The sequence below is a fragment of the Zeugodacus cucurbitae genome, chromosome 3, assembly GCF_028554725.1.
Source record: "Zeugodacus cucurbitae isolate PBARC_wt_2022May chromosome 3, idZeuCucr1.2, whole genome shotgun sequence".
Taxonomy (NCBI): domain Eukaryota; kingdom Metazoa; phylum Arthropoda; class Insecta; order Diptera; family Tephritidae; genus Zeugodacus; species Zeugodacus cucurbitae.
The window spans coordinates 63,591,646-63,604,472 of NC_071668.1; the positions used below are offsets into that span (position 1 = coordinate 63,591,646).

The following is a 12,827-nucleotide window of genomic DNA, read 5'->3' on the forward strand; positions in this document are numbered from 1 at the left end:
CTTGGTTCGGTCTCCGTTTCCAGTTAAAACCAAAAGACATTACTGAGCAATTAGGACTTCTCGAGTTAAGTTCAGAGCATTTTTTTTCCAGGAAAATAATCACTATAGTTAAGAGATTTCTGGAGAAACATTACAAATAGGATAAGATATTCGTCCAATCAAATATTTACCTTTTATAGCCAAGCCAATAGAATACATTGATTTTATTTCAATTTTTGAATTGTTGAAGGAAACTTGGACAGTAAAATTTTTAAATCTAAAGGTTAGTCTATAGTGCAAAAAATATGGCAACTCTCTTTGAGTTATAACATGCAACTCTAAACTAACTTTTTACATAATGAAACGTATAAAGCTGGATAGAATAGATTCAAAATTGAGACCAAAAAAAAAATTATGTAATAATATATCTTGTTTTTGTTTTTTTTCAATACTTCAACCATATTACAGCTGCATAATACCAGCATATACATATGTATATCCAATGTTTCTTCCTTTTGCCTATCTCGGTAACCCATTATTATTTTTATTAATTTATTTTCTCATTATACTATTCACCTTTCTTTTAGTTTTCTTTTATTATCTTCAAACATTTTTATTAGGCGAAAATTTATTGATAAATTAGTGCACAAATATGTCGATACCTTTTTATAAAATTTCAACAAGCCCATAAATTTCGGCAGTTAAATGAGTTTTGCTTTCAAATTGACTATTTTGTATAATCTGAATTGTATTAGTTGCTAGAAATATGGAAATTTATACCACAATAAATATGAATTTTTTTATTTGGTATAAAGAGAGAAAAGCATGTGATCTGCATAACACAGCTGTGGGTTAATAAGTGATGGGAGTGCATATAAAAAGCGTGAAAATATTTTTGTCTAGTTTTATCTATATTTTTTGGATTATTATACAGTTTTTTATCTGTGTAAAAATATATAAATAAATGATAAAGAAAATTTTAAATGGATTAAAGTTGAAAGCTTGCTTTTGACGCCTATCTGTTGGTTATTTAATATATTTTTTGAGGTAATCGGAATTGGTAGCAAAAAGTTTTGAAATTTCTTTTTCAAATCTCTCTGTTTTGTATAATTTTGTTTGAGGTTAGGTTAGGGTAGGTTAAGTGATTGTCTGTCGACGCACATAGGAAGGCCCATTATGACACCAACGGGTCCGAGATCTCCTCACACTATTAAGTCCTCATCAAAGGTGGTTCAATTTTTGATACGTTCAGATAATTTTTTGTTTTCATTGTCTTTGCTATACATGACAGAACTTAGCTGTCCTGTCATCTTAAAGCTATTAAACGCATGGCAGCAATTGTTCCACATATTATGTGCTTTCAAAATTCACATTTTTTTAATTTACGCATTTAGAAAATAAACCCCATCCTTACTCACCACTCAACCCAAACGCTACTTCCATTTAAATTAGCTACCTATCGGTTCAAATAAATATTTAATTGCCGCCAAACGTTTGTTATAGTATCAATTTCAATTTCAACCTTTGTTTTTGTTACATTTTCGTTTTCACGCGCTCTCTCGAAAAGTGTTGCTTTTCTTAATGTTGTGTAAATTTACAACAAATGAAACAGCAACAACATTATAACTTTGTCGACCGCAATGTACACCGTAATGAACTTGGGTGGTTGCCACAGCGTGTGTACTTCAACTGAAATTAGCAATTAAATTACTTTTCCACTTTTCTTCTTTGCCGCCACTTTTCCACTACCCTTTTTCTACTTGAAGTATGTACTTTGCGTCTGCTTCTTACTTACTTTTTAATTTCAATTTCATTAATTTTTTTTTTTTTGGATCGTCTTTTCATTTAATTTTCTTAGTGTCGGCGCATATTGTTGCCGCGTGCCTTATTCATTGACACTTCCGGTTCGTTTTTTTTTTTGCTTTTTGTTTTTACCGCAAACTCACCTTTGCTGTGGTCCTACGGTGCGAGTGTGAGTACGGCACGTAGCGCCTACAACCCCGTTACCTGCACTTTATCTTGTTCTTCCTGTTGCCCTGTCAGGTGTTAATACTTTACAATATTAAAGAGTTTTTTGCCTTTTTGTAGCCGATATCGTTGGGCTACTCTTCACTTTTTTGTATTCCTTGCGCGCTTCCTTTTGTACACTTCCTTTTGTGTTGCGCTGCTCTTAAATGGGTTTATTTATATTTTCCTTGCTTTTTAACTACATTTCCCAGGTCGTTTAATGATTTTAATTAGTCTAGTATAACTTTGTAAAAGTTGCTATGGTAAATTATACAAAGCAGCTGCTTAATTACTAAGCACGCCAGAGCGGGTAAAATTCAAGTGTGTTTACAGCTATTCTTTCCAATTATCTCCTTTTTGCAATTTGAGATGAGTTCAAAGCGCTGACTTGAAGTTTGTATAATGTTTCAGGTGTTTTTATCATATTTTATAGTACGGAGGGAAATAAAATCAATAAAGTCGTTTAAAACTTTTAGTCGTTAGTGCCAAGTCGGTTCTCAAATACTGTATTTACATTCAAGGTTCATTGCTCGATAGAAATTTTTGGGTTATCTATACACAGATATAGGTCTGATTAAATTATAGGTTAGATTAAATTTAAAAAGACGTAACTATCGGTTAGCTTTTGGTTTACTCACACGAAGGACTCTTTTATCTGTGCCTCTCCCATATATCATTATCATACTTACATGGTGTGTAGTTCTGATAGATCTTAGACTGCACTATTTATGGACTATGTTTTGATAATTAATCAGAAATTCCATTCAGTTTTGAACCATCGGAAAGAATGGTATATTTCACAAAACAAATCAAATGAAATATCATGTAACATTACGTCTCTTCACCGACAAATAAATAGTTTTGTTTAGCAAATTTTAAGCAACAAATTATTTACATATGGATATTTTTGGAAGCAGGGTTAAGCCTAGTAATATAGGTGGTATGGTTCTTAGTTGACAATATATTAAATTAATTGATAAGAAAGGGTATGTGTTTTGGCTAAGTATTCTGTCATTTGATGAAATCGGTATAAAGCTAATTACGGTTGAGATAAGATCAGTTTTAAACTGAGGACAATATTTAAGAAAAAGGTATCAAATAATAGGGAGTAATGAGGAACCAACTACTACGAAATGAGAGTTCCAATAAAAAACAATTTATGGTGAGATCGTAGAACGAGGAAGGATATAACACATGATAATTTCGGTTCAGGTTCATTAGGGTTAACAGGTTCATTAGCCAAACACTTAACAAAGTTATTATTAAATAGCTAATAATATTATGCCATGATAAAAAATGGGTTTGAATTAGAAAATTGTCAAAAAAAAATTTGGGAAAACCTTTTCTTCCAAAAAAAAAAATATATATAAAAGCATTTTGTACTGGCTTAAATTTATTTCAAATATATTTCTTACCTTGCATGTTGTGGCCCAACGAAGCCGGTATCATGCGCTGAACTGGCAGTTATTTGAGCATCTGTAATTGCACCAGACTCCATGCCCAGTGGTTGATGACATGTTGCTGCAAGGAAAAATAAATATTTTAAAAATTAATTAATTAATTAATTATTTGTTAAATGCGTTTATAGGGTTCCTTATTTGTAAAAGTACATTTCGAAATAAAAAAAAAATATATATTTTTTCTTTTAAATCCTCACTTTTTTTTCTATTACTTACTGCTTAAAAATTAAAAACACTATTTTTCCCAAGAAAAATTAATAAATTACGCTTCAAAACAAAACAAAAAAAAAGCACAACAAACAAAACCCTCTACTAAAACCACAAAACTTGACAGCACTTTACTCTATTTGTACGCATTTTTGAAAGCTCATTAGTAGCTGTCATTTACAAAAAATATGTAATTATTAATAAACAACAAACAAAAACACCAAGTGCAAGTTCCAAAAAAACAAAACAAAAATAAATATTTTTAAAAAAGGAGACACACAAAAGAACCACAGCAACATGACAACAAACAAAAAACACATTTGTGTCACTTCAATCATAAAAAAAGACACACAGTCTGTCAAATGCATACATCAAAACAACTGATGCGCGCTAAACAGTGTTGCACAGACACAGCGTTGATGGGAGTTGCACGAAATTTGAGAGTAGCGCACAAAGATGGCGTTGCAGTGAAGTACATTTTTGTTGCTTTTTTTTGATATTGTGGGGTGAGACATTGCAACCGCATAGTTCAATTGAAGGCAACGCTGGCCGCATTGATGATCCCAAACTGGTGGGTGGAGTCTGCTGCTGGCGCACATTCGTTGTCAGCCACTGTTTAGCGGCGGTATTCGCGTGATTTTTTCGCATGACGCTGCATCAAAAGGAAATAAAATTAAACAGTAAATAAAGAAGTGGCAACTAAGCGTCTGACAGGCTGCAAGACACTAAAGGTCGTTGGCGGTAGACAAACAAGCAGGGAGGCCTGGAGACTATGCTTTGTATGCTTTTGAGTGTCTCCGCTGAGGAAGTGTTGCATGTAGCAAACAGGAAAGCATTTTATAGTCGGCCCTCCGCCAGCGGGGTTAATATCAATGATGCAGAGTTCCATATAAACTATAAAAAAATTCAATTATATATATGTGGCAACCACTTTTCGCGCTTGTTGCTGCCAATTTACAGCAAATTTTCAATTATTTATTTCATTTTGAATTCAACTCTGCAGTTGTGTAGGTGCAGATTTTTTTAATTAACGCGCTTGCATTTTTTTAGTCCGTCTTGCAAGTTGCAACATGGTGTTGCAGCTCACTTGCTCACATATAAGCAAATAAAAAATAAGTGAATTATCATTTCAGTGTGCCCCGTTTTTGTTCATGACATTTCATTTTCTTCTTCGTTTTTTACACAAGTTTGTTCAATGTAAATGAATGCTCTGCTTTGCACGCGACAGCCATTCCCATGCAGCTCTATCTTCTGCGCAATGCATGTCTGCCGCTGCATCTTCGTGTGACCAACTTTAGCTGCAACGCTTGTCTCGCTTGCTATTTTAGTCTTTCCTTGTACTTGCAGCATGTATCTTTGTTTGCTCTCATTCGTCGTTCATTATTTTTACGTTTTTTTGGGGGGGTTTTAATAAATTTTCGTGTCAAATTTTTAATGAGTTGTGCTTTCACATTTGTCACCCACTTCCCCAAAAAAATAGATAGCGCTACATTGCTATGCAATTTTTCAATTAATGTACGCCAACTGCTAAGCGGAGGTGTTGTTATAATATTATTAAGGGCTTTAGCTTGAGCGTGGCCAGAAAGGATTATTTTTTAATAATTAAGTACTTGAGTTGGTGAGGAAAATTAGTCATAATGAAGAATTGCATTCTTTTTAAACATTCAGGTGCTCATAAATCTGTGAATGACACAGCCGTCCATGGAGTATGTGGTAATTTTTTTTAGTAATATATTATACGAGGAGCTTTTATAGAAAATAATAACTCAGTTAATAATTGTATCGCCCAAGTATTGCCTCTCTATAACAGAAATAGTGCTATTTTGGATTTTTTGGTATCCCAGAAATAATGATATAACCTCAAAAGTTAGTTTAATGATACATAGAACTTTTCTAAGAAACGTTATTATAATCTTCATTTGTTATTCGCAAAAAAATATCGATAATTTCCATAAAAATCTATATTTCAGGTCTGTCTTTAAATTCACCGCGATTTGGGATGATGTTGTTGTGCAGCAACGGTATTTGTAAGTGAAATTTTAAGCTGCAGAGTTTGTTTTACCAAACAGTGCTAAAAATCGATTTAATATATCGAAAACTTACTATCGATAGTTATATAAATGTTATCGATACATTTTTGCTATCGATTTATTTAAAAATAACGATATTTAGAGTTTTGAAAAGGATTTGAATAGGTCAGGTTTCATAAACAATAGCGATTTCTATAGTATGTAAAGTGTCTTTGTATGTATTGTTACACCTTAAAATATGGTATAGGCATAGTTCAAATGTTTATCGACTTAAGCTGTTGTAGAAGTATTATAAACCTTCAAAAAAGTGCTAAAAGCTATCAAAGGTATTTTTAACTGATTCTTATCTATATCTCATAAAACTACTACAGAGTTTTTCGCAGAAGTCTACTCTATTGAAATCTAAGAATTTAGGTGACAAAAGACATGTCACGGCTGTTTGGTGGCATAATTGAAAAACTCGTCCAATCAGAGTTCTGCCATCATTTTATTAGCTAAGAGACAGCACAAAAGTAAAATAACTGAAACTTTTGTGAAACAACTTTAATTAGGGATCCAAAATGAGCTCGTTGTCAATGAAACCGAATAAAAAGGCCACATCCAATCAAAATATTCGCAAAGTTAGATTATCGGATATCATTTTAGAATAAACTTAAATCCATCCCGTTTAGTAGTAGACCGCAAGAATACGCATGACTGCTTTAATCATTACATATTGACTCAATAGGTGTCTGCATTGAAAGGTATGTCAACTATTCAATCTAAACTTAAACTTTCTAAATGTTTGTTCTTCTTCTTATTATTTTTCGGACAGAAAACCTTCGGTAAATAATTTGAGGAATGTTGCCGAGTAGGGAGCTCATTGTCCGTAAAAATTCCGAGGTTGTCGATTAGATTCGATTCTTGCGGGAACGTTTGTCTATATCTGTACTTCGGAGCAACTACTTGATATATCTGTCGATTTAAAGACATTTGATGAATATTTAAAAATTTTGTTTCTATCTTTATATATTCTTAGCTTTCTATCAAACTTGGAATCATTTACTATATACCATCTGCATTGAGTATTTATTCTTATCTATGTATATATTTAGTCTGCCCTAAATATATGTATTATATACTTCCCTCCCACAAATTATGTGCACTTAAATTAACGATTTCACCAACTTTTAACTCAACTCAATAAAAGTCAATTGCAATTTGTTGTTATTTTCTGGTATACCTTGTTGTTGTCGCTGTATGTATGTAAGCAAGCAGCTGTGTGCCATTTTACATTGTGACAAATAACAAATTATTCATGGAGTAGAACACGCGCTAGCAAGCATGAGTACAGGTAAGTAAGCATAGACAGGTATGTCTGTGTATGTGTGAGTGAGGCCCTTTACGAATGAAGACCACGTCAGTGCGGACCAAGACAAGCAAGCCAAGCAATGTAACACGAATTTTCCAAATGAATGCATCACTGCCACTGTTGGCGATTGCTGTTGTAGTTTTCAGTATTGTTGTTCTTGCTATTCTTGTCAGCAAAGCACGGCGCTACACATAATGCCTCGGCTGTGGCACTGATGCCTGCCACTTCAGATTCAAATGCCACATATCAGCAAGCATATTATTCAAGCATATGTGAGAACAACAAAGCAAAAAAGTGCTTGAAAAAAACAATAACAACAACAATAAAGAGGTAAATATGTAACAACAACAATATGCAACTGCATGCAAATCATATGCGTGCATGCTTGTTATGTTGCAAGTTGCCGCTTTGCATACTTTCAACTTGCCACCGTCAAGCTTGTGGGAAGTTGTGGCAACAACCAGACAAACGCGTACATAGTATGCGTCGCGGCGTAAAAGAATTGTTCGATGTCAGTTGAAAATTTATTTATAAACCACAAAATGACTTGTGTTGCAAGTCGGCTTTTTGCGGACCTTCCGCTCTGCCTTACCGATATGCGCTTGCTACAAATGCATTTTTATTGTTACACTGACTCCGCATTTGTTCTAAATGAATTCAACGCTGAGTGACGGCACAAAAAAACAATAACAACAACAACAAGTTAATATAAAAAATTGACGGCGTTTACGTTGCCGACTTGATTCCGATGCGTCGGCATTGAATTGATTCCGAGTTGCGGTCGTCTCCAACAACTACTAAGGCAGGCGGTAGGGCGGAGAGGTGTGCGTGTGAGTGAGTCGACAATGCGAAAGTAAATCACGCACTTAAGCAACGCCTATGTAGTTATGCGTTTATGCAACAAATCGTTGCATATCAACAATAAGCGGAGAAGGTAATAAATTTAAGCGAACTTCCCGCCACATGCCACATACGCAAACGCATTGCGGAGCTTTGGCGCGCCTATCGCCAGCAAGCCAGTAGCGGCGACCAGTCAAGCAGTGCACAAGGTTTTTTTTTGCCAGTAGCAATGTGCCTTCCCAGGCGACAGCCAGACATTTGGACAGACAGACAGCGCGACAGGCAACTCCCCCAGGGTGTAGCTAACCAAGCCAAATCAATGGAATCGCGACGCAGCGCTTTTATGTATGCGTGAGTAAAAATGAAAATGAGATTGATCGAAAATGAAATGCAAAAAAAAGTGAAACAATCAGTGATTTGGAATGCCACATGCGCTCACAAGCACACACACGCATGCTAGCACAAACGCGCGTACGCAACACAATGCGCCTGCGCAGCACACAAACCACGATCACATCAAGCGTCAAGCGACTGCAACGCAGATGATGAAGTGATTTCATAGCGTAAATAGACAAAATGATGGATGATTTTTTGTTGCTGCTAACTCAACTTGTTTTAGATGCGTTGCTAGCTTTGCTGTCTACTTGCGCCATTGTCTATGCATTGGAGACTCCCCTATATGGCATAAATTGTTATAAATCACAGTTATGTTGAGAAATAAGTCATTTGAGTAGTGCGCAAATGCGGCGACGAATCTAATTAAATACTCGTACATTACATTGTGGTAGTCAAGCGAAAAAAATGTGCACAAGCAAGACAACTCGTCAGGGAGCGTCTGATTTATGAGCAATTTCAGTTGTTTTACATTATATTATTCTATTTTATTTTACTGTGCAGAAATTGCATACGTGCTTGCGACTTAGAAGAAGTGAAATTGATTGAGTATTTTGCTGTGGCACACAATTTTCTATTATCTTCTTGTAATAAGGAAGCGATCGTTTGATGATCAGTACTTCATTTTCAGTACGTTCGTTTAACTTACTGATTTTGCTTTATTTGTTATCGATGTGGGAATAATGAATATGAGTTTGCTGAGTGTTAAGCTGCTTAACACGATTATAAATAATTGAATTTTACTCATCTTTCGTATTTTACATCTCGAGGTTATACAATCCCAGAAGATCACAACTAATCAAATTATCAAAATAGAATTATAAAAACTTATATAACCATTCAACCATTTTTGTATCTGTATATTGACTTTTATGGTATAAAATCTCAAAAATTGTCCCAAAAACCCAAAATTTATTGCAAAAAAATATTCTTAAAACTTTGCAAATATATTCAATGTCGATATCTTCAGAAAATAGCAGAAAGTCGACGTTCTTTGATCTTGAGAATCGTAATCTAAGCATGAAAGTTTCAAATGGATCAAAAATCTTTAGTTTTGGCATATTTTAAAGAATTTCATGTTCATTTCGCGGGCCTGTTCACATATTTTTGAATAAGTTGTAATGTGTGAAGACCTACCATGTAATACTAATTTGAGCTGAAGCTAGTATTAATTATTTAAAAAAATTGTGTATCTCTGAGCTCTAGTCATAAAACTGAAATTATTTTGCTCCGGTTTAATATTGTTCGACATATTTTCGACATTTTTGATATAAGCAGCTGTTAGCCAGAGTATCTCTTAAATGATTATGCTTCGGTATATTATAGTTCGACATATTTTTGATATTTTTGGAATAAAAAGTTGTTAGCTAGAGTATCTCTTTTCGCCTTTAAGGTTAAATCGACTTATAATTTGGAGTTTTAAACGGTTAATGCTAAATAACTATAGTTTGTTGATATAAAGTGTTTCCTACAAAACTTGAAATACCCAAACTTTGACACGAAATAACGTCAGAATGTATGACAAAAATGTTTTGAAAATGCGGTTAAAAATTGAGCAGGGTATTAGTCTATTATATGCCATAAATTTAACACTGTAGGAAATAAACTTCGATTCAAAAACAGCAGCACCACTTTCTGTACACACTACAACAAGTGTAAGTAAACACATCAACCTTAATTACAACAAGTCTCAGTTATCAAAAAACAAAATATTTACTAAATAAATAATGTGAAAAAATAATTAACAAACTATTTACTTTACGCCTACATGCTTATTTACAAAGACAACAATATGTAAATATTAAATAATTTCACCATTTTGTTTACATGAAATCGCAAATTGACCATAACTGAGATTTTATTCAACAAAAGACGACATGAGCACACGACTGGACCTGGCGCGTAAATGATGTGTGAATGACAGAAAACAATTAAGCAAGCGCAGAAATAATAATAAAGTAAGAGAAAATTACCAAAAGCGGAATTGTGTAGGTAAAAATTAATGCATGTAAAAATGGTACTAAAAACGCTTTTTCAATTAAATCGAAGCATAAAATTGTACAACGTGCTCATTAAAGCACGGCCACTATGTGTAGCACGAAGGAGAACATTTAACAAAGGAGTAAGACTGACGGATATTTTAGTTGGATTCGAACCACGGGCGGCATACAACGCGGTGTACTGCAAAGACTCAGCTATTAAATATATATTTGTATGTATGTTCGGAGTAAGTTGGAGCATCCTTTCGGGCTGCTGCTTGACTCAGTGGTTGCGCGCTCCACAGGAATTGGTTGTGGCCACATTTTTGCCAACAATAAACCACCCGCGGTGCGCGTTTTCTACGCACGAGCTTCTTGACGGCCACTGTGCCCAGACGCGGCGGCTAGGAATGCCCAGTGCGGCTAGGCTAGGCTAGGCAACCCTAGTGGTGCATAATGGTGTGGTGTGGGTAAATAGTTGGTGATAAATCAATAGGTTAATGGAAATGAGATTTCTGAGCTTATTGTCTGGTGAAATATTTAGTGAGATATTAAAGATATATTTCACCAAGCTATACTAGCCTGTTTTACTTAAATGTTTTCCAATTTTAAGTACTTTTTTTAAGAAAAAAATCTTTATTTATTCAAAGAATTTTTTTCGAAAAAAAAAAACAAATATCTTATTTGCACTCAGTTAATGAAATTTAGGAAAATTTTGATTAAATTTGAAATACAGTGTGTATCATTTTTCTTTGTTTTTCAAAATTTTAAGATTTTTAGTTTTAAAAAATTTAGTTTATGAATTAAAATTCATAAAATATTGATATTTCAAAAAATTATGAATTTTAATTTTTTTTTAAATCATTTAAAAATTCCCCAAAAATTTAAAAAAAAATTTACCCACTTCTAATCGCTCCCCACCCCACTGTGACCGCACCAAACAGAGGCGTACATGCCTGCCACTTTAACTTGCCGTAAAGCATTTTGCATTTAAAGCTTCAATACATACATATAGTATATAAAGGAAAGGCGCATTAATACACACGTTTCTTGAAATTCTGCGTTCATTTCTGTTGCTACGCTTCAATGTCAATTAATGACGCACCGCTATGACGCAGCTGTTGGCTGTTGTGTGCACCCACTGTGCGGCTAAACTATTTGGTGGCATGATTGGTTTCCTGTTGATTGGATTGGCAGCCAAAGACCAAACGCCGTGGTGGAGTAGCACAATAATAATAATTGTGTATGTAAGCGGAAAAGTGCGGGGAGAGAAGGGGTGCAGCTCCCGCTCCAGCAAAGGAGTGTGCACAAGGAAGCTGCTGTAGTGATGCTGCAACATTCTGCTGCCTGCTGTGTGTTATTTTCAGACACATCGCTGCATCCTGCATGTGGCAGGCTGGCACACCGCTGCGGCGACGTGTCGGCAAAGAGTTAAAATTAATGTGCATGCGTTGCTGATTTTCAGCCTCTCTCTCCATCTCCACCGCACCACTGTAAGTCAACTCTATTAGAGTGGTGATTTTTTATAGCTGCTTTAGCCAGAATTTATGTTGGTGTTATTGTTGTTGTACACACACCTTGTTGCGGTCAATGGACTTGAGGTGCTGTCTACCACTACTACTGGGTAGAGGTGCTGTCTACAGGCAGTCTTTCGCAGGGTTTTTCGTTTATTTTAAAGAAATTAAAGTATATTAAAGTAGTTGAAGAGCAGAGGTATGGAATATAACAAAATTTAATGAAAATCTATCAAAAATGTAGTAAAAAATAATTTATAATTTTTAGCATATATGTATGTAATTATAAATATTTTCAGTAAAAAATATAAATAAATATTTTTGAGACGCTTCTTGATATTTTTTCTGGAAATCTTATTGTGTACTTTTGAGATACAGTTTCCGAAAATAATATTGGTTTTTATAAAAAAATATTTAAAAAAGATTTATAAAAATCATAGTATTTTTTTAATTTAAAACTATTTAAAATTTAACATTTTTTAAAATTTAATGACAAAAAACAACCATTTTCAAAAATAAAATATGTAATTATTTTTTGGAAACTTTTTTAAAATATTTTTTATAGCCTATTAATAAAATTTAAATTTAAAAATTTTTAGTTTTAGAAAATTTATTTTTTAATATACAATTATTTCTATAAATTTTGTTTTCTAATTTAATTTTTTTAATAATTTTTTTTTCAGAAAATATTTAAATCAGTAAAATATTAAAAAAATATTTTGAAATTATCAATTTATTTAAAAAAAAAATATTTGTAAATTAAAAAAAAAATTAATATGTATACTCATAATCAGTTAAAAGGTATTACTTTTTCCTACCCAATTAATTATATATTTTGAATTTTTTTTATTTTATTATAATAATTAATTATTATTTATTTTTTATTTATTTTACTTAGAATTTATTGTTTTTGAAATTTAAATTTATTTTTTTTTTATTCAAAAATTTAAATTTTTTCAGTTTAATTTTTATAATATTTTTTTTTGTTAAAACGTAGATTTCAAAATTTTATTAAAATATTTTGAAATAATTAATTAATTTAAAAAAATGAAACGTAAATAAAAAAT

The 12,827-nt window shown here is 33.1% G+C and overlaps 1 protein-coding gene across 1 annotated transcript in view; it reads right to left on the reverse strand.

The window, feature by feature from the left end:
* LOC105208478 (uncharacterized) overlaps positions 1 to 12,827 on the reverse strand; it is a 105,880-nt gene that overhangs the window by 51,947 nt on the left and 41,106 nt on the right. Inside the window, exon 3 of the mRNA XM_011178348.3 lies at positions 3,402 to 3,507. Coding sequence (XP_011176650.2) covers positions 3,402 to 3,507 — 106 coding nt within the window. The remainder of the gene's footprint in view (positions 1 to 3,401; positions 3,508 to 12,827) is intronic.